Source organism: Dendropsophus ebraccatus, chromosome 5 (assembly GCF_027789765.1).
Source record: "Dendropsophus ebraccatus isolate aDenEbr1 chromosome 5, aDenEbr1.pat, whole genome shotgun sequence".
Classification (NCBI taxonomy): Eukaryota; Metazoa; Chordata; class Amphibia; order Anura; family Hylidae; genus Dendropsophus; species Dendropsophus ebraccatus.
In genome coordinates, this window is record NC_091458.1 from 56,080,604 (window position 1) to 56,100,294 (window position 19,691).

Genomic DNA, 19,691 nt, shown 5'->3' on the forward strand with positions numbered 1-19,691 from the left:
AGCGCCCTGCCTGTCCTCAGGTTGTTTGTGGTATAACAATTTGGCTCCATATCACTTCAATGGAAAGGAGTTACAATACCACACCCAAACTGAGGAGAAGAGTGGCACTGTATCTGGAAACCAGTTATGTTTTTCTAATCTTGGATGCCCCCTGTAATGTGTGGCAATACAGTGGCATACAACTGACCTTCTGCTCTATGTGGTTCTTAGTCTGGTAGTTAAAAATTGGTAGCAGCCCATGGGCATCAGTAGGAGCCTGTGCATCCAAGGAGAAGTTCAGAGAGATGAAGATTGGAGAAAGCTTGTCCCGAAACTCAGACTCATTCTAAAAAGAAATTATGTATAGATGTTAATAAGTACAAACCAAATAAATAACAGTAGAATCTAGATTTTAACTTTTTGCAGATTTTGGCACCTTGTGTTTTTACCATAACAAACACGTAGTGCTGAACAGCTGTATACATGCTGACAGATCAGAATCGTAGCTGGTTCAAAGCAGTTACCGCTTGGTCTGCAGCCATATTTATGGATCCTGGATTTGCTTTTCTTTTGCATTCCTCACATATATGATTTAAGACCCCTATGAAAATATTACATGATGTAGGATCAAGAAATTTCTACGCACGTTAAGCACTATGGTTTCCCTAAGGAAAATAATGGACATGTGTCTTAAAAAAAATTAAGAGGGGAAACGGAGCAGCACAATTCGTGGCGAGACTTCTGGAGTTCAAGGCCTAAAAGGAAGATGCATATTAATGCGGAACTATATGTCTGGCTTTAAATCACACCTTTACTGTGAAAATTAGAACATATTAAAAGGGGTTATACAGGCTTAAAGGGAATGTACCACCAGACTCAGGCTGAAGCACTGGAGGCGGGCCAACCCACCCCCAGTGGGAGGAAACCCCCACCCCTCTATGATACGGCTCCATTGCTTCTAATGGAGCAGTGTCATAAAGGAGCGGGAGTTTCCTCCCTCTGGGGGTGGATTGGCCCGCATCCAGTGCTTCAGCCCAGGCCTGATGATACATTCCCTTTAAAAAGACATGGCCACTTTCTTCAACAGCGCCCGTCTTGTGCTCTGTTTTTGTTGTGGTTTGCAGCTCTGTTCCATTTATGCAAATGAAGCTGAATTGTAATACCACACACAACCATGCCTTCAAAACAGATGTATTCTCCATTGGAGGCGAATAACAAGAAGCCTCCTATTTTGAGGACAGGTGTCTTATTTCATCAGTTATACTCATGTATACATATGTATGCTCCCAAGTCATTACTTTTATACACTGCCGTGATTTGATTTACAGTCTTGTAAAAGCTTTTAAAGTAGGTCTGTGAATAAGTTAACTACTTGCTTATAAACCATCTTCCAGAGATTTCTGTAATTCCCAAAGTACACAGTAGATTTGTGACATATACTTCAGGGTTTGCTGGATAAGAAGCATGGGTGTCTGTGCAACGGCTCTATACATTGGGAAGCTTAGTGATTGGTCCCTACTAGTAACTTCTGTTGTACCCATTCTCAATTTTAGTGGTCCGACAGATGTCATCACTACTTTTCAGCATGTCAAATAAACTTTTGGTTTATGGCTGATTAAGACACCAGTCAGCAGCTACAATATATTCTTTTAGCATGTTTTCATATAGATTGATGTGCACTATGGCTTTTTAATGTGTTTTTATATTATACACCATCACTGTGTTATGCACCAGTAAGGGAATATTCTCATCACCTAAAACTTTGATACGTGAGAGAATGCAAAAGAAAGCAACTTTGCAAATGTATTGCATGTATTGAAAGCAGTGGCCAGGCTGTGACGTCACAAATTGGCTGGGATGCTCTGGAGATGGTAAGTACATGTTCACTCCCTCTCTGTCTCCCACCTAGTCTTCACATGTCTCCTGGAGATGTGCATAATCTCAATGGGAGAAAGTGATTCGGAGCTGATTCAGCTCGACACCGACACATCCCATCCTTGCTCTCCCTGCGTCAAACCAGGAAGTAAGCAGGGACGCAGTGGTGTCAAAGTGAATCTGGGGGAGGTACAGTAGGAAAACCCCTTTAATTAGCCCCAGTTCTCCCAATTGGTATAACTATCATATATGTTTTTGCTGTTGAGCACAGTTGTGCACTACTCTTGGTACTTTTGTGATTCAAGAGAAACGGTACAGTGGTCCCTGAACTTACAGTGGTCCCGGAACTTACAATGGTCCCAGCTTACAATATTTTCAAAATACAATGGTTCTGGGACCAAACTCAACATACAATACTAGAAACAGGTGAATAGATGATCAACCAATAAAAGAGGTTTTACTGAAGAGCATGCAGTGACTGGCTGTCTAGTATTTCCTCTCTACAGTATAGTGTGAGGCCATGTTCACACACCGGAAGAGATCGGCTGTTCCGTGACCCGGCTGTGTCACAGAACGGGCAGTTCCTGCCAGGATCATCCCAGCCGGCACTTAAGTACCGGCCAGATGATCTTTCCGGCCGCAGGGTTCTGATGCCGGCGTATCAGCGCGCGCCCGCATCAGAGCCTTTCACAGCACACAATGAAGCAAGCGTCCGGAGCCGCTCGCTTCATTGTGTGAACTGACAGGGTTTCCTACGGCGACAATTCATTGAATTGCGGCCGCAGAAAACTGACATGTCAGTTATTTGCAGCGCCGCACGGGATCCCGGTCGGAGCGTATACGATGTGTATACGCTCCGGCCGGGATCCCATAGAAATTAGGCAATGTTCCACACTGCATAAAGTTTGGCCGTTGTTGCCTATGGCAACAACAGGCGTACTTTTATGCAGTGTGAACATAGCCTAATACTACATGTCCTGTACTGCTGTGTGTATATACTACTATGTCCTCTCTACAGTACAGTGTGATACTACATGTCCTGTACCGCTCTGTGTCTAGTATCTCTTCCATACAGTACAGTGTGATACTACATGTCCTCTACTGCTCTCTACCAGCGCCAGGATGAGCTGCTCCTTTGGGCACCAGGTGATGGTGGCTTCATATTTTTCTGGGACGTTGTGTGAACTGTAAAGGACCTTGAAAATGATCCTGTCCTCTATATAAAAAGTTTTCAGCTTTCTGACTGTTGTAAGGACTTGCTTTTTTCAGGTTTGTCAGTTGCTTATTTTTCTTTACGTCTTATTTCTCTCTCATTTTGGGGGCTTCAGAACCAATCACCAGTTTCCCCAGAGAGTTCTGGTCTCAAGATACAATATTATTGTATATATGAAAACATTGTAACTTGAAGGACCACTGTACGAAAAGTGACGTTTCAATGCTGAATTTTCATGTCCTAGTTATCAAGCCAAGAATCAAAGCTTTTAGCTACAATAATTGTATACTGTAAATAATAGACACAAACCCTCTAAAAGCAAAAGTATGATAAAGCCGAAAAACATATAAAACTTACCTTAAGGTAGATTTTCATTTCACTGCATTGTTCCTGACCTCCATTATGTAATAGCACACTTTGGGTTAGGTGAGGAAGGCCAGATTTCAGGAACAGCATTCTCTTCACTGCCCCTCTCTGCTTCATAGAGTCCAGCTGCAGCTCGACATTAATCCCTAGGAGACATCCACAGTCCATGAACGTAAGCATACATCATACAACACATGGAGACAGAACTCAGAATTATGCCAGACTTAGCAAAGTCAAATGTACATACTCACCGATGGTATTAGGCACGTGTTTTCCTGAAGCATTCAGACAGAAACTAAGGTTTACACTACAATAGGAGACATAAAGCAACCCAGATGTTAGAAGTGAACATGAATGCATTAAGTAGTAAAAAGGCACTAAAAGCGTTTCTGTGCAGGCAGTGCATAACAAAACGCAAAGCAAGATGGTTATAGCAGTCAATATAAGCAAAATGGATTCTGAACGCATTTCTAAATATTGAAGTAAGCAATAGAACAGGCTTTGTAATGATGCATCTGCATATGGTTTAGGCTGGGAACACGTCATGTTGTATGCCAAACTTCATATAATCTGCTGTTCCTGCACAAATTACAAATCAGATTTGCTATTCCACCAATTTTTATAAAACCTTCAAACAAATACATGGGAGGGCACAGTTTGTGGCCGCATGCATAATATATACCCCTCTCATTACTCTCCTCCAGCGCACTGCAAAGGATTTCCACCAATGTTCATTCACAACTCATCACAAAGTCTCCGAAAGGAGTTAGCGCTCTCTGATACATCCAAAGCTAGCAGCAAGTACACAACTGGTATATCCTCATCAGAAAATTATAATATCATCTTCGGATATTATGAATGACACAATTGGAAATGGGCACATTTTTGGCACACTCAACATTTAAGGGCACCGAGATCTCCAGAGATATTACAACAATTAGCAAACATGGAAAGTGAGGACCAAAAGCACACTAAGTTTCTTTCTCAAAAGTGATACAGTACTTTCACCCAGGGGGGACATTGGGCTATACGTAGGAGTCTTTTTTCATGGCCTCATGTAGAGCTGCAAACACCGATCAGGGAGATCTTTTACAGAGCCTTTAAAATGCTCAATCATGTGGTCGGGTATCGTTCAGTGTATTATCGTAGTTGCCCACGCCTTCCCATTTACACGGAAGGATAGGCAGGGACTATCAATGATTTCAGTGCCCTTACAAAAGCTGAAATCAGCTGACATACATGAGATATTTTTCATTCAATCGGCTGATCACTGCCAATTTATTGGCAGCGAGAGTTCCTGCCTGTCGATATTTTACTACATAGTTGCTTGCAAATCTGTTTTTTTTACGACAATTTCTCTTGTAGTTCTCACCCACCCCTACTGCCCCTACTATCCCTACTGTAGTCATTATCTACAGTTCCTAAATAATACTTTAACATAGTTATATTTAGGGTATGTGGCTAGTTGCCCACTTTCCCAGCCCCTAAAGACTCTGATGTCACCTTTAAAAAAGCTAAATTTGCGTTTGACCTCAATAAAAGCATCGGCATAAGATAGCCCTCCACATTTAGGGTAAAGGACTTGAACTAATTTAAATAATGTAGATAATGTACAGTGACACCACTTTAACACCACGCAAATTAGATGAAAAAATAGTTTTTGCTAATTGCTTAAAAGAAACTACGAATTTGTGAAAGATATAATATATACATATATACACACACACACACACACACACACACGACAATGCGTGGCTTGTGTAGAGAACATTTTACTGAACTTGGGGGCCAGGAGTTAAGCCCACTAAATAAAATCTACCAAAGATTTTAATAGATATCAACTAAAGACTTCATCAGTTACAGAAAAAAGGTTAAGCAGCTGTTTTTCTAGACCCCTCCACAATTGTGCATTCATAGAGCCCTAAGGCGTGCTGCCAAGCTTTATACTAGAACCTAGCAACAAGCAAAACCGCTGTGTTCTAAAAATACAAATTCTATAATCAAATGACCTCAGTACGAGCCTCTTATATCTTAAATAGATAACTGCGACCCTGTGACCTATCGGATGCAAAGCAGAACTAATACTGTGAAGACAAACACCATTTCAAAGTACGAACGCCTACACATGGTCAGTGGTTGAAAAAAGGCTACAGAGACCGATCAAAAACACAGATTATATGGTAAAAAAAAAAGGGGAAAAAAAATTATATGAATGGAAGCTCACACGTTATAATCAGCACAAATCCTGTACGCAATAAAGATGTGACCGTGGAAATACTGTATTCCAAAGATCTGGGCTTCCTGTACACAACCAGAAGTAAAACAGGTTATAAATAAGATTCTCTGCCATCATGACGATATGGACCAACATGAAGGTTGATCCAGATTGATTGTGCCATGGTAAACAATCAGTTTTGCAAAAGTCGAAGTGTCAAGGTTTCCCCATCCCTGGTCTAGACCTTGGAGCCTAGCCTTTCCTGAGAACCATTGCTGAACACAGACAGACAATGTAACCCAACTGGAAGAGAATAAGCGCTAGTATAAGATAATTCTCATTAAAGTTGGAGAATGGAAATATAGATAGTAAAGTAAAAGGGCATTTAGCGACAAACCCTGTACTGATATTCATACTTAGTGGATTTGCTGCAAATCATCTGGTGCACAACTGAATACTGTACACACAGCAGATTTTGTAGGTTAGCTTGCTTATGTAGAGGAAATATCACATTGCATGTTTGTTTGATACGCAAAAAAGAAAAAAAAAAATCTGTCCTGGGAGGAACCCTTAAACTTCTTAAAAGATTACAATGTTACTTATATAACACATTCAAGAGTCAAGATGTAATCTGGACTATAAATCTGTCAGTTTCGATCACAGTTAACAATGCCTAGGGGAAATGTGATTTATAGGAGCTTTGATCTTCATATGCGGTTACTTAAAGATAAAAATAAAATTGTACATTACGGCTGAATTTAGATTACGATAACTAGGTGGATATTTAGAAGCTGAAATTCAGGTTCCCAGCTGCAGATACTGTTAGATAGCGGTTAAGGCAGGGAGAAACGTGGTACCTTTCAAATGCTCTTATTCTCTGGTGCAGTCTGTGGAGTTCGAGGCTTTCCCAAGCTCCTGAAATGCAGTAAGCTGGAATGCCTCCTCTTACCTCTCCCAAACTGACTCTGCTTGATTGACAGCTCAGGAAAGCCACTTTGACTCTTTGCCCCAGAATAAAGCTCCACACTCTAGAACCTGGGTCTCCAAACTGTGGCCCTCCAGCTGTTGCAATACATTTCCCATCATGACTGGACAGCCAAAACCAAAGCTTTAGCTGTCCGGGCATGATGGGAATTGTAGTTTTGCAACAGCTGGAGGGCCGCAGTTTGGAGACCCATGCTCTAGAAGCACAGCTGGATATATGAAAGGAACCATGTGTCTCCTTAACCTAACAGCTATCTAACAGTGTCCGTAAGACTATAACTTGAACTGTTGATGACATATTCCCTTTAAAGTTGATATAGGATCATCATTTAAAACAAGAAAGCCTCTCCCTACAACTTTCTCAGCTAAACATCAAAGGACCCAATCCAATTTCTGGTTCATAAATCAAACTGGTTCAGAATCAACTGATGCCAGAGATTTTCAATTTACTTCATATATATACACTCACCGGCCACTTTATTAGGTACACCATGCTAGTAACGGGTTGGACCCCCTTTTGCCTTCAGAACTGCCTCAATTCTTTGTGGCATAGATTCAACAAGGTGCTGGAAGCATTCCTCAGAGATTTTGGTCCATATTGACATGATGGTATCACACAGTTGCCGCAGATTTGTCGGCTGCACATCCATGATGCGAATCTCCCGTTCCACCACATCCCAAAGATGCTCTATTGGATTGAGATCTGGTGACTGTGGAGGCCATTGGAGTACAGTGAACTCATTGTCATGTTCAAGAAACCAGTCTGAGATGATTCTAGCTTTATGACATGGCGCATTATCCTGCTGAAAGTAGCCATCAGATGTTGGGTACATTGTGGTCATAAAGGGATGGACATGGTCAGCAACAATACTCAGGCTGTGGCGTTGCAACGATGCTCAATTGGAACCAAGGGGCCCAAAGAGTGCCAAGAAAATATTCCCCACACCATGACACCACCACCACAGCCTGAACCGTTGATACAAGACAGGATGGATCCATGCTTTCATGTTGTTGACGCCAAATTGTGACCCTACCATCCGAATGTCGCAGCAGAAATTGAGACTCATCAGACCAGGCAACGTTTTTCCAATCTTCTACTGTCCAATTTCGATGAGCTTGTGCAAATTGTAGCCTCAGTTTCCTGTTCTTAGCTGAAAGGAGTGGCACCCGGTGTGGTCTTCTGCTGCTGTAGCCCATCTGCCTCAAAGTTGGACGTACTGTGCGTTCAGAGATGCTCTTCTGCCTACCTTGGTTGTAACGGTTGGCTATTTGAGTCACTGTTGCCTTTCTATCAGCTCGAACCAGTCTGCCCATTCTCCTCTGACCTCTGGCATCAACAAGGCATTTCCGCCCACAGAACTGCCGCTCACTGAATGTTTTTTCTTTTTCCGACCATTCTCTGTAAATCCTAGAGATGGTTGTGCGTGAAAATCCCAGTAGATCAGCAGTTTCTGAAATACTCAGACCAGCCCTTCTGGCACCAACAACCATGCCACGTTCAAAGGCCCTCAAATCACCTTTCTTCCCCATACTGATGCTCGGTTTGAACTGCAGGAGATTGTCTTGACCATGTCTACATGCCTAAATGCACTGAGTTGCCGCCATGTGATTGGCTGATTAGAAATTAAGTGGTAATGTGCAGTTGGACAGGTGTACCTAATAAAGTGGCCGGTGAGAGTATATATCTATCCAGTCTCCCAGTACTTATCAGCTGCTGTATATCCTGCAGGAAGCGGTGTATTATTTCCAATCTGACAGTGCTCTCTGCTGCTACCTCTGTCCATGTCAGGAACTGTCCAGAGCAGGAGCAAATACCCATAGAATCTCTATCCTGCTCTCCAGACTGGAAAAAGGAGCATTTTCATTTTAGAAAATTATCACCCAGTAACAGCATTCAGCAATGTTAGGAAGCCCCCATAGAGAATAAATGGGGCGCTCAAAACGCATGCATGATGTGCTCCTTTTTGGGCCACAATTTTCCAACTTAGGACAAGTAGAGGTCCCAACGGTAGAACCCTCAACATTTCAATTGCACCTTTCTGAAAAAAGAATACCTCTTCAAATGAAGACAAGAGTTCTTAAAGGTTAATGGTTTCAGGTGGCTCTTCAGTATAAGCTGTTATGAGTGTACATTTTTTGGCAGATTTCTGCTATGAAAGTGGTCTTCTAGCCGTCTCTCTCTGCTCTCCCCTCCCATCTTCTACTTCCCCTCCATAGACTTGTACCAAGCTCAGTGATCAGATCACAAGTTGTCTTAACCAATAAGCAAAAGTTATTGCTACGCTGAATTTGACAGTGGATGACTTTAGGAAGTAGGAGATGGAAGATGCTTGATAACAGGAAGAGGAAGCATTTTTGTCTGATAAGATAAATTACAAAGTTTCTTATATTTGCTTGTACTACTGATCTATGCAGAAATTTCTGTAGTGTCAGTGCCTATTTAAGACCTTTTGTTCTCAGTATCTGGTATTGCAGCATTGGCCAATGAAAGGGACTGACAACTCATGAACAAGCATGGTATAATTTCTGGAGGAAGGGGGGAAAGCAGGAAAAAAAAATGCACTTTTTTTCTCAAACACTGGACAACTACTTCAAAAATACAGCCAATAGTCAGTCCTTCCCAGTAGCAAAACCGCAATTCTTGGAAAATGTTAGATCAACAAAATCACTGGGGAATCCCTGGAATTGGGCAGAGATAACTAAAAAAACAACAGCGGCAGCAGCTTATTCTGCGTTCTCAGAATGGAAAAATCAGCCAATAGGATCAGTTACATTACTCTCCCGATTTGTTCAAAGATCCAGTTACACATTCTGTAATTTAGATAACCCACAAAAAAGTTTAAAAGGTTCTAGACTTACCAGGACACAGGGATGTTCGTGCCCTCCATTAAACAGGTCTTCTCTTCTGGGTTAATCATTGCGGATGAGATGGACAAAGATGCACTAGCATGAACAATAGGACGCCCCCTTAAAATAAAATAAAAGTGTGAACGTTTCATTACAATATACTTATTTGCATCATTGTCACAAAACTCTTCTAAGCTCTCTAATCTGACAATTTATAATATCACCATATGAAGGGCTGACAGCAAGAATGGCATTATTCATCCTTTATTTTTCGCTGAAAACCTTTTCATATATTCTTCACATTAACCATATATCATAGAAACCATATATCCAGTGCCAAAGACCGTATCACATCCTATAATGTGACATCAAGAAAGGATCCAACCGAATCCTTAGTAATAAATATTTGGCTTATACAAAGATCATATATTTGTGAAAAATATAGCTTACACTGATTTTTGCATTGCTACAGCTTATTTTCACTACATGGTAAAGTGAATTATTCCTTACTTTGCTATGGGCCTTATACAGAGTAACAAACGTGACACTGGAGCTCCAGTTGGACAGAAACTTCAACCCGTTTGAAGGAGTTAAAGGGGTAGTCTGACCTAAATTACAAAACTCTGCTGCGGGGGTGAAGGGGGGGGAGGCAACAGTGCATTATACATACCTGTCCTGCTCCACTGCCAGTTCACAGATCACCCACTGTCCTCCGCTCACTACTGGAGATGTGCTGCTCCCACAGGAAATTGCCACACAACATAGACAGCACTATGCTGCATGTCTGAGCGGCACATCGCCTATAGTTGTCAGAAACTTAACGGACAGCGGGCAGCTGCAGTGGAGCAGGACTGGTAAGCATACTGCACTGTTGTGTACCCTAAAGCCCAGCTACAGCTAAGTTTTGTAGTTTAGGCAGGGGCAGTCCCCAACAACATTTTTGGCCTTTGGCCAGAGCTGAGAACTGACTGCCCCACCGCCCCCACCCACTGAACAATCCCCCCACCGCCCCCACCCACTGAACAATCCCCCCACCATCCCAGCCACATGAACTCACCTTTCACCCATTCCTCAACAACTCCTCTCCCCGCAGCATGCATTCTCATGTCATCTTCTGGCACAGGCAGAAGAATAAGCTCTGCCGGAAGAGGAGCTGCTGGAGAACAGGTGACAGGTGAGTTCTGTCAGTCTCTCCCAAGCTGGTTTAACTTTTAAGAACTAGGCTTTAAATGTCTGGGGCATGGGCCCCAGACATTTATGCCTAGCAATGCCCCTGCAGTCCACAGCGTAGAGGGGCCCCCTATGAATCATAAAGCAGCTGCCTGACCTGCCCAATGGGAAAGACTGCTCTGGTTTAGACCAGAAAACCCCTTTAACCTTTTAAATAGAAGACTGTCAGGCTCTATTGATCTCTAAATCAATAGAACCAACTGACTGAAGCCCATGATTCTTTTCCTTCCTTACATTTTATAGCAGTGAAAACAGCTAACTTACCTGTATACTAAAGCCTTATCAACGCCGAAGGCTCCCACGATAAGGTCTGGGGAGAGGAAATGAGAATTACACATTACTAAAAGATTCCTTTCCTACCACATTCCTACATTCAATAAAATAAACTTTATATTATGAAATTGTTTAGGATACAGCCGAACGTGTTCAATATTCATCAGTATAAAACATTTCCTACTATGATTTTCTGATGGACCAAATTTTGAAAAGAACATTGATAACAGAATAGCTTCTCATAATAAACCTTTAATGGGAGGACTAAACAAACAGCCAATACAAAGTTGCATTCTATACTGTACCTGGGTAGCCATTGCCATCAAGATCTTTTCCTCCTCTGATGGAGAAACCGAAGAAGGAAGGAGCTACAGCAGAACCCCACAGTCCTTCCAAGACTTGAGAAGGTTTTGGACTTAACCCCTCTGAATTACCATTGTAGATGAATACTATTCCTTTTTCATCTTTACCATCAAAGGGAGCACCAATAGCAATGTCTACAAAAGAGAAGAACGTCTTATCAATCTTACCATGTTGGGCACTATAGATCTGCAATGGCTGGAGAGCCAAAAATTAATAGACTTAGTTGTGTAAACTATAGATGAACGAAAAATGCAACATAACCCTTCAAAATAAAGAATCTCCAATACAATCATTCTTCTTTTTCTCAAGTAATTATTATGACGTTATGTCTCGATCTAAGGTTCATATCAAATATAGAACATAAATGTCTAAATAATTTAGAAAGTTTCAGGCACGTCAGTATGTAAAGTTATAGTGTGATCTCTTCTGCACACTTACCATTAAAGCCATCTTGGTCCAAGTCTCCTAAAGCAGCCATGGAGCTACCAAATCGACCATACTCCTGCTTTCCAGTCAAAACCATGGAGGGGATCCTGGACATGTTGTAACCCTGCAGATACACATAGACACGACCCACTTCTTGGGTTCTTCCATCATGTGTCTTTTCCATGAATAATGGTGCACCAATAAGTAGATCATCCAGGCTGCACAAAACAATTGAGAAATGATCTTCCCATATATTGATAAATTGCATTGTTATAAGATATTACATAAGAAGCTTCTGCTCATCTTACCCGTCACCGTTGACATCAGTGGCAGCCAATGAATAACCAAAGTACGTGGCCATCTACAGACAAAGAAATGTGAATATCTTGATATTCAATTGTGTAGAGTAACTTTCAATACCAGACAGCTCAATGTATGTGATATTCTTGTGCCGAGGTATAATAGGCCTCTACTTTAAGGTCCTTTAATATGGGCCAATTATCAATAACCAGTGTTCCTAGAACCGATCATTTGTCCAATATTTAGGATGTATAAAAAAAGTAACAGATCAGTTGACAAGCAAGCAAACGCCCACTCACTGGTTGATTTGATCTTTTATGTGTCCGTAAAAATAATTGTAAATTGTGTGGAGGAGACGTGCTGCCAACAGTGTATTTGAATGGCTACACAATACAGCGATCGTTTGTCCACACAATTGAATGTGCCCTGTTAAGGCACTGCAAGAGAGCGCTGATCTTGCTGATCAAACAATTGCTGATCAGTGCTTGTTTGCGGCTGTGCTCGGCCCAATATCGGCTGGTGTAAGAGGACCTTTAGCCTTGCTAAGGCCCAATTAACATTATAATTCCTGCACTGGTAAGCTACCAGTCAAGAAGGCTTGCCAAGTAATACCACACCGTTAATAAACTTAATAAACAATCTATTATTTATTTCATTTGGTCCATTTTCCAAACATATTTCGTAAGTAAATTCTTGAATTAATATGCCCCCATATAATATACATGTATGTCTCTATATTATGTTTTTTCCTGCATCTAAACCCACCTGTTCTCCAGAAAAGTTATAAAGGGATTTCAGATCTGTCCCATTCAAAATAGAAACCTTTAAAAAAAAAAAAAAAAAAATTATTAAAATTTCAGAGTGACACAGAACATGAACCTCATCATTGCACAATAAAAAAGTGTCATGTCATTTCATATTGAGCAATACTTCCTATTAACTGGGGACAGACACTACTTTGTAATCAGAAATTTTTGAGGTTACCACTTTTTTTTGTTACAATGACAATACTATCCAAACAATTCTGACTTATAAAAGGTCATTCTAAATTATCACTTATCACTATAGCTCCAGAATACGGCCAAATAAATGTCCAAGAAAATGTCCAGGGAATTCCCAGCTGGAGTAGTTATGCCCAATCCACAGGATATACCAAAAAAGTTGTAGAATAGCGCAACCGCTGGGGCCCCCGCAATCTTAAGAAAGAGGACCCTGAAATCCCAGCTGAATTAAGCTGTGGATTGTGCATGCAGCTTCATTCATTCTCTACAGAGCCACCAGCTTTCAGCTGCTCCATAAAGAATATATGGAGTGACTGCATGCAAAGCACATGATCAGTGAGAATTTTGGGATCTCTATTCTCAAGACCATTGGGGGCTCAAGCTGTAGTTCCCCCGTGCCCCCCCCACACACACACACACACACACACACACCTTTCCCCACAATCCCTTACTGATGCCCTATTCTGTGGATAGGACATAACTACTACTAAGATGTGAATACCTTTTTATTAGAGGACACAAGAGAGCTCCTAATGTAGCATGCCACAATTCTGTATGACTACTTACAAGGGTACGTTGGAAAATATGGGCAAATAAAAATTTGGATAAATAAACCATAACCATAATAATCGTATTAAATGTATTTCTTACATATCCATAAGTATCATTTCCTTTGGGAACTGCAGCCACAAAATCTGTTAGAAAAAGTAAAGTATATGAGAAAACAATCCTCAAATAAATTGGTTAATTTGTATGAAAAAGTATATAAAACACTCACCTTCAATATTATCTCCACTAAACTCTCCAACTGCCACAGAATAACCTAATTTTAAAAAAAATAATAAATAATAATAATAAATAATAATAATAAATAATAAAAATAAATAAATAATAATAAAAATAAATAATAAATAAAAATAAATAAAAATTAATAAATAATAATAAATATTATTATTACTGTAAAAGCAAGTAAGGTCTCCTGCATATAAGGATAGTAATAGGGTTGCCTGGGAATATCCTGTTACAGTAGGTGTTGCTAGGCTGCTGTAAAAATAAAGGTGTACTCATCTGACCTGATCTGTCACTATTCCAAATGAGCCTTGTCCCTCTGTACAGCATTGCCTGGCCCTCTGTCTCAGCCACTTACCCTACTGGTGGGAGAGGCAGGTTACTTCTATGGCCACTGATTGGTTGAGCGGGAACACCTTTGTATTGACAGTGCTGAAGAGGGACTAGGCTTTTTTGGATAAATAAAAAGTTTAATTAACTCTCATTTCCCAATTACAAATAAAACATGTAAAAATAAACAAACATATATGGTATCATATTGTGTGCCCAATTGTCTGTTCAAGTAAACTATAATTTTGTTCCCATACGTAATGGCATAAACAAAAAGGAAAAAAAAACTCCAGGATTGCTGATTGTGTTACATTATCCATCAGAAAAAAATTGACAAGAAAAAAAAAAAAAAAAAAACTGCTTTCTACCCAAATAAAAACTAGAAATTATGATGCAAACAAACAATGAGCACCCAAACAGCCTCATAAGAGGGAAAAATAAAAGCACTATGGCTCTTAGAAAGGGAGGAAGGAAAAAAAATGATAACGCAAAAATGAGAATTGGCCTGGTTCCTTAAGAGTCTTTAAAGGAAAACTGACGATTTTTGTTTACCTTCAAATCAACTGGTACCAGAAAGTCATATGGATTTGTAAATTACTTCTTACAGCACTTATCAGCTGCTTTATGTCCTGCAGGAAGCTGTGTATTATTTCCATTCTGACACAGTGCTCTCTGCTGACATCTCTCAGATTTCATTCCGAAATCTCATTCAGATTTTTAAATAGAATTTACAAATCTCTATAAATTTCTGGTACCAGTTGATTTGAATTTTTTTTTGCTGCAGCTAGTCTTTAAATGGGCAGTCACTACAAATAACTTAACAAATCATCAGACATGCCAAACAGTTATTGATCATAGCGGGTCTCATTGCTGAGACCTGCTCTGATCAGAAGATATAGCTGGGAAGAGATTGAGGAAGATGGCTGGCCGCTCTTTCCGTCAATATTTTCACTTCGGTCACATTGTTGCAATCTCTCCCCCTATATCTTCTCATCAGAGTGGGTCTCAACAGCGAGACCCGCTGTGATCAATAACGGTTGACATGCCTGACGACATGTCATTAGTTATTTGTAGTGACGTATGCACTTTAAGAGGTTAAATTACCCTGCTTACAATCTTCTATTCAATGTTTGTGTTATTGAGAACTTTTTTTTAAATACATTATTCTAAATAAGTATAAATGTTTTCACCAATATTTAAGTGACAGGAAATATTGAAAAAAGTTAGAATATACCCAGCTTTCTATAAGAATTTGATCAAGCCAGGAAAGAGATGACCCATTGACTGAGTGGACCTTCTGCCATCAGCAAACACTTCAGACACACTTCTCCATTATCTACTGATTGCTATGTAACATTTGCCATAGAACATCAAGTAATCTGAACAAAAATCCTGCTGTGTGTCACCATTGTTGTGCATGAACCAGCAGAAGAGGATTTGCTTTCCAGCCTTTCACTCTTAATAGTCTGCTTGTTCCATAGTCTTTCAGACAGAGCGCATATCAAGAGCCGATTGTTAACTGTGACACCTCCCTGAGAGAGCTACAAGATCACAGGGAATGGGCCATTCACAAAGTGTAATTGATCAAGCACAATAAGCTTGAAAAGGCCAAAGACTTAATAAAAGGACAAAGTGTGTTGCGCTGTACGCCATAGCCAAGAAAAGCTGCCCATAGTAACTGCGTAGGGGGGGGGGGGGGAAGAGAATGCTCATTTGTGTGTCTAACATATCCAACATTTAGTAAATTGGACAGCTCTATTATACATAATTATGTGGGATCTGAACTATTACCAACTTTCGTAGTTATTTACACTTATTACATGGTTGGATTTATAGCATACATCTAGCCAAGAGGTGTTAGATGCATATATGTGCTACACGAGCATAGACTCTTAAAGGGAATCTGTCACTAGGTATATTCTGCCTTAAATAAGGGCAGCATAAACAAGTGAAAAAAATGCTGAAAAGATCAGTGTATTATTTGTATAATTCTGTTCAACCGTTCTTCTAAGATGCAGGAGAATAGGATTCTTGCTGCCCCCCTCCAGCTGCTGATTGACAGTTAACTGCCTATACACTGCATGGATAGATAACTGCCAATTAGCAGCTGGTGGGTGGAGTTTTCTGCTTCTCATGAATATCCAGGACTACTGAGCTTATGCACATAATGGAGAGGATTACTTATTGTCTGTGTTATTCAGGAGGATATCTCCGAATCAGCTGCACAGAACAATGAAAGTGATACATTACGCTATTCAGCTTGTCTGACGCTAGTTTTTGCTACCCTTAGATAGGACACCATAAATCTAATGACAATCTCTTTCAGGTCCCCATACACTTTATACTGACATCTGACAGAAGTGTAAAGTAAACGGTGCTCTCCCGAAACTCCAACAACAGATTAGTTTGACCCCTATCTCAACCAACATCAACATTTATCTCTTCGAATTTCCCCCATGCACATGAAAATTCGGCATGGCTGAACATTTTTGTTCCCTCTAATGGGAAGGAAGGAGGGTATGGGAGGCCACCATACAACTTGAACAGTTGGCCAAATCCAATGAAGACTGAAGACTATCCTTTAGTCTAAAGGTGAATGGTAGAGATGAGCGAATTTACAATAGTAACAAAGTGAAGCACTTCATTCCTATCTGCATTCTGCCCATTAGGCTGCGGGCTAAGAAGTCCGCTACGCTCCTAACCACTCCTCCCCGGATTCTGGGAATAGATGGCTCTAGTCCTGGGAAATTGGGAGAAGTTTCTCCAAGGATATTTATGGTTATAGATAATAGCTCTGTTTGGCAGGTTTGCAAAACTTTGAAGCAACATTCCATTTTAACCAGTTACATTATTTATAATCCATAAAATGGGAAAGAAACTTACCCATGTAACTGTCATCATATGTTTGATAAACCTGACGTGTCTGCATTTGTCCTTTGATCTCCAAGATAAAGTATTCAGGGAAGTAATGCTTCCTGATGTCCTCTGGAGTAGCAGTGAAAACCTGACCTAAAGTACAGTTAAAAAATATTATATATATTATAGATAAACCCCAGAGCATGATTGCCACCACAAGAGAGGTTTGCCGTTTATTTCAGTAATAGGACTTTAGAATATTACCTTGCCAGTAATAGCTTCCAGGTCCACCCAGTAGTATTTTTCCATTCTAATTTTTGAGGGGACACAAAAAAAAATAATAATAATAAAATGTATAGCCTTTTAAGTTCTTTATTCCTCATGCATTATTTTTAATCACTCCATTTCTTAAAATCACTCCATTTGAAAGATTTTACCTTGGTAAACTCAGCAGCTAAGCCAGCTTGGCAGTACCCCTGCCCTTTTTCGGAGCTGAAATCTGAGATTTAACACAAAAGCATTTTTTTTAGACAAAACAGAAAATGAACACAAATGCCAGTCATGCTGCATGATACTGCCAGGTAGGCCTTACACCTACCTGTTCGACAAGGTGAATACTCTACAAAGTGGGTAAAATTGTTAAAAGACAAGTAGCAAGTTCCCACTATGTCACTATGTACCATGTCTTTAAGGGTTCTCCAGCTGTATCTAGGAGCACAGGCCTATAAAAGAAAAATGAAGCAATGAATACAACTGTGAGTATGGAGGTTGGGTAATTGAGTAATATTCTGGAAATATATATTCGTGCAATGACAAAACATTTTCTTTCAGGTTTGCTAGCCCTTTAAAGAATCAGTTAATAAAGTGATCTTGAGCAGTAAGTGATACGTACCAGTATATAATTGTCATGTGAGCGCACAGTTGCTCCAAACCATTGTCTAGATTTAACTTCCACCTGTTCTTGATGCGATGAAGTGGCATCAGAAAAGAAGGTATACTCGCGGTTGCCTATAAAACACAGAAAATGTACAAAACTAGGAATGAAACAGATCGTGTTAGACTTTCAGCACTAGAACAACCCGTAAGGCATCTTAGAATGGTGAGACACCCTCCTCCATTCTCATGAATAAATGTGATCTGCAATTTTAGATTAAGAAGAAACATGGTACTTTTCATGTATCCATCTTCCAGAAAAAAAAAAATATATGTTTTTATTCACCAGTGCAAAGAATCAAAGAAGCTTTGTCACCAAAGCAGCACAGATATGTGCTCTGGATTTTCAGTTGCAGAGGTTTCTGCACCACATCTTCCACATGTGAATATAGAGCAAGTTTATCCACTAAAGCCAGTGTCCCCAGTGAGGTTTATAATGATCATAAACTTTTCCAGTAGATTTTTGGACTGTGGTCCACTACAGATCAATTTCTTAGAAGCATAACTAGACACTGGGAATACCCTACAATCTTATGGTTCAGAAGGGTTTCCCCAGTTGTCGATAATGTGAGAAATGACTCAAACTGACCAACTAGACCTATAACAGGACATTATCACTTCCTTACAAACAGAAAAGGTTTGCACACTAGCAAGGAGCAAGCACTGTAAAAAGAAAAAAAAAAAAAAGAAGGGGAGGGTGGTAGAGTCTCTCTATTTGCTTTAGCATTCCAAAGAGCCACTCGCATCCCCAAATCTTCCCAGTATATGAAAAAAAGTAGAAAAAAAAACCCCATTTTCTAGTTTTGGGTCCATTCAATCTGCACATAACCGGTCAAGTAACTTCGCTTCAAAATTGCCTGGACTCACACTTATGTGTAGGTCCCCAAGAACTCTTCAGCCTGCCAAAGGAGATTGGGAAGCAGAAAACAGCTGAGCCAATTGTTCCATGTAATGTACATAACTAACAAGTCAAAGGGAGTTACCCATATTGTGTAAAACAGTCGGCTTGGCTATTATTGGCTTCCTGACCACATCCTGCAGCTGGAGGCAGTGGGACCAGAGAGCCCATGTTGTAGAGATCGGTACAGGATCCACATTTAGGTGACATGCAGATGTTCTGGATGGAAATACCCCTTTAATTTTATCATACCATTATTTAAGCACTAACTAAAATGCCTGTATCTAGCTTCAAAAAGAAAAACTTTGGAGCAGTTTCATATAAACTTAATCTAAGGCTCATGGAATGGAAAACAATTTATGGCTTTCAGAAAAAAAACAACAACAACAACAACAACAACAACAACAACAACAACAACAACGTAACGAAAGTGAAAAATTTAAAAGGAAACAAAAAAAAACACACACTACCCTGAAAGAATTGTGGTATCCCTGAAAATAAGCTCCCCTTTATCACACAGTTGGATCTTATAGTGGTTTTTCCATGAAAGACACTCATCCTCTAGTTTGTGATCAGTGAGGTCCAATGAATGAGGGAGAGTGTGAGGGTTTTGCTTTTTTACAACACACATGAATATTATTTGGGTAATATAAGTTTGGGTTTGCACCATCTCTAATATCCATATGTGCACTTCAAGCCAAAGTAAAAACACGACAAAAAGCAGCTCACACTCTTGCGGACTAGGCATAACCAATTCTTTATAAAATTATTAAAAAGTAGGCTTCTTTAGTTATGACAGCCTCTTTAATGTGC

The 19,691-nt window shown here is 40.2% G+C and overlaps 1 protein-coding gene across 1 annotated transcript in view; it reads right to left on the reverse strand.

Moving 5' to 3' along the window:
* ITGA5 (integrin subunit alpha 5) overlaps positions 1 to 19,691 on the reverse strand; it is a 74,518-nt gene that overhangs the window by 15,047 nt on the left and 39,780 nt on the right. The window contains exons 3-18 of the mRNA XM_069970246.1: positions 17,940 to 18,055; positions 17,646 to 17,769; positions 17,485 to 17,546; positions 17,312 to 17,357; positions 17,075 to 17,200; positions 13,851 to 13,895; positions 13,724 to 13,767; positions 12,837 to 12,893; positions 12,080 to 12,132; positions 11,784 to 11,989; positions 11,288 to 11,479; positions 10,974 to 11,019; positions 9,492 to 9,599; positions 3,685 to 3,740; positions 3,425 to 3,579; positions 188 to 325 (exon numbers count right to left, since the gene is read on the reverse strand). Coding sequence (XP_069826347.1) covers positions 188 to 325; positions 3,425 to 3,579; positions 3,685 to 3,740; positions 9,492 to 9,599; positions 10,974 to 11,019; positions 11,288 to 11,479; positions 11,784 to 11,989; positions 12,080 to 12,132; positions 12,837 to 12,893; positions 13,724 to 13,767; positions 13,851 to 13,895; positions 17,075 to 17,200; positions 17,312 to 17,357; positions 17,485 to 17,546; positions 17,646 to 17,769; positions 17,940 to 18,055 — 1,574 coding nt within the window. The remainder of the gene's footprint in view (positions 1 to 187; positions 326 to 3,424; positions 3,580 to 3,684; positions 3,741 to 9,491; positions 9,600 to 10,973; positions 11,020 to 11,287; positions 11,480 to 11,783; positions 11,990 to 12,079; positions 12,133 to 12,836; positions 12,894 to 13,723; positions 13,768 to 13,850; positions 13,896 to 17,074; positions 17,201 to 17,311; positions 17,358 to 17,484; positions 17,547 to 17,645; positions 17,770 to 17,939; positions 18,056 to 19,691) is intronic.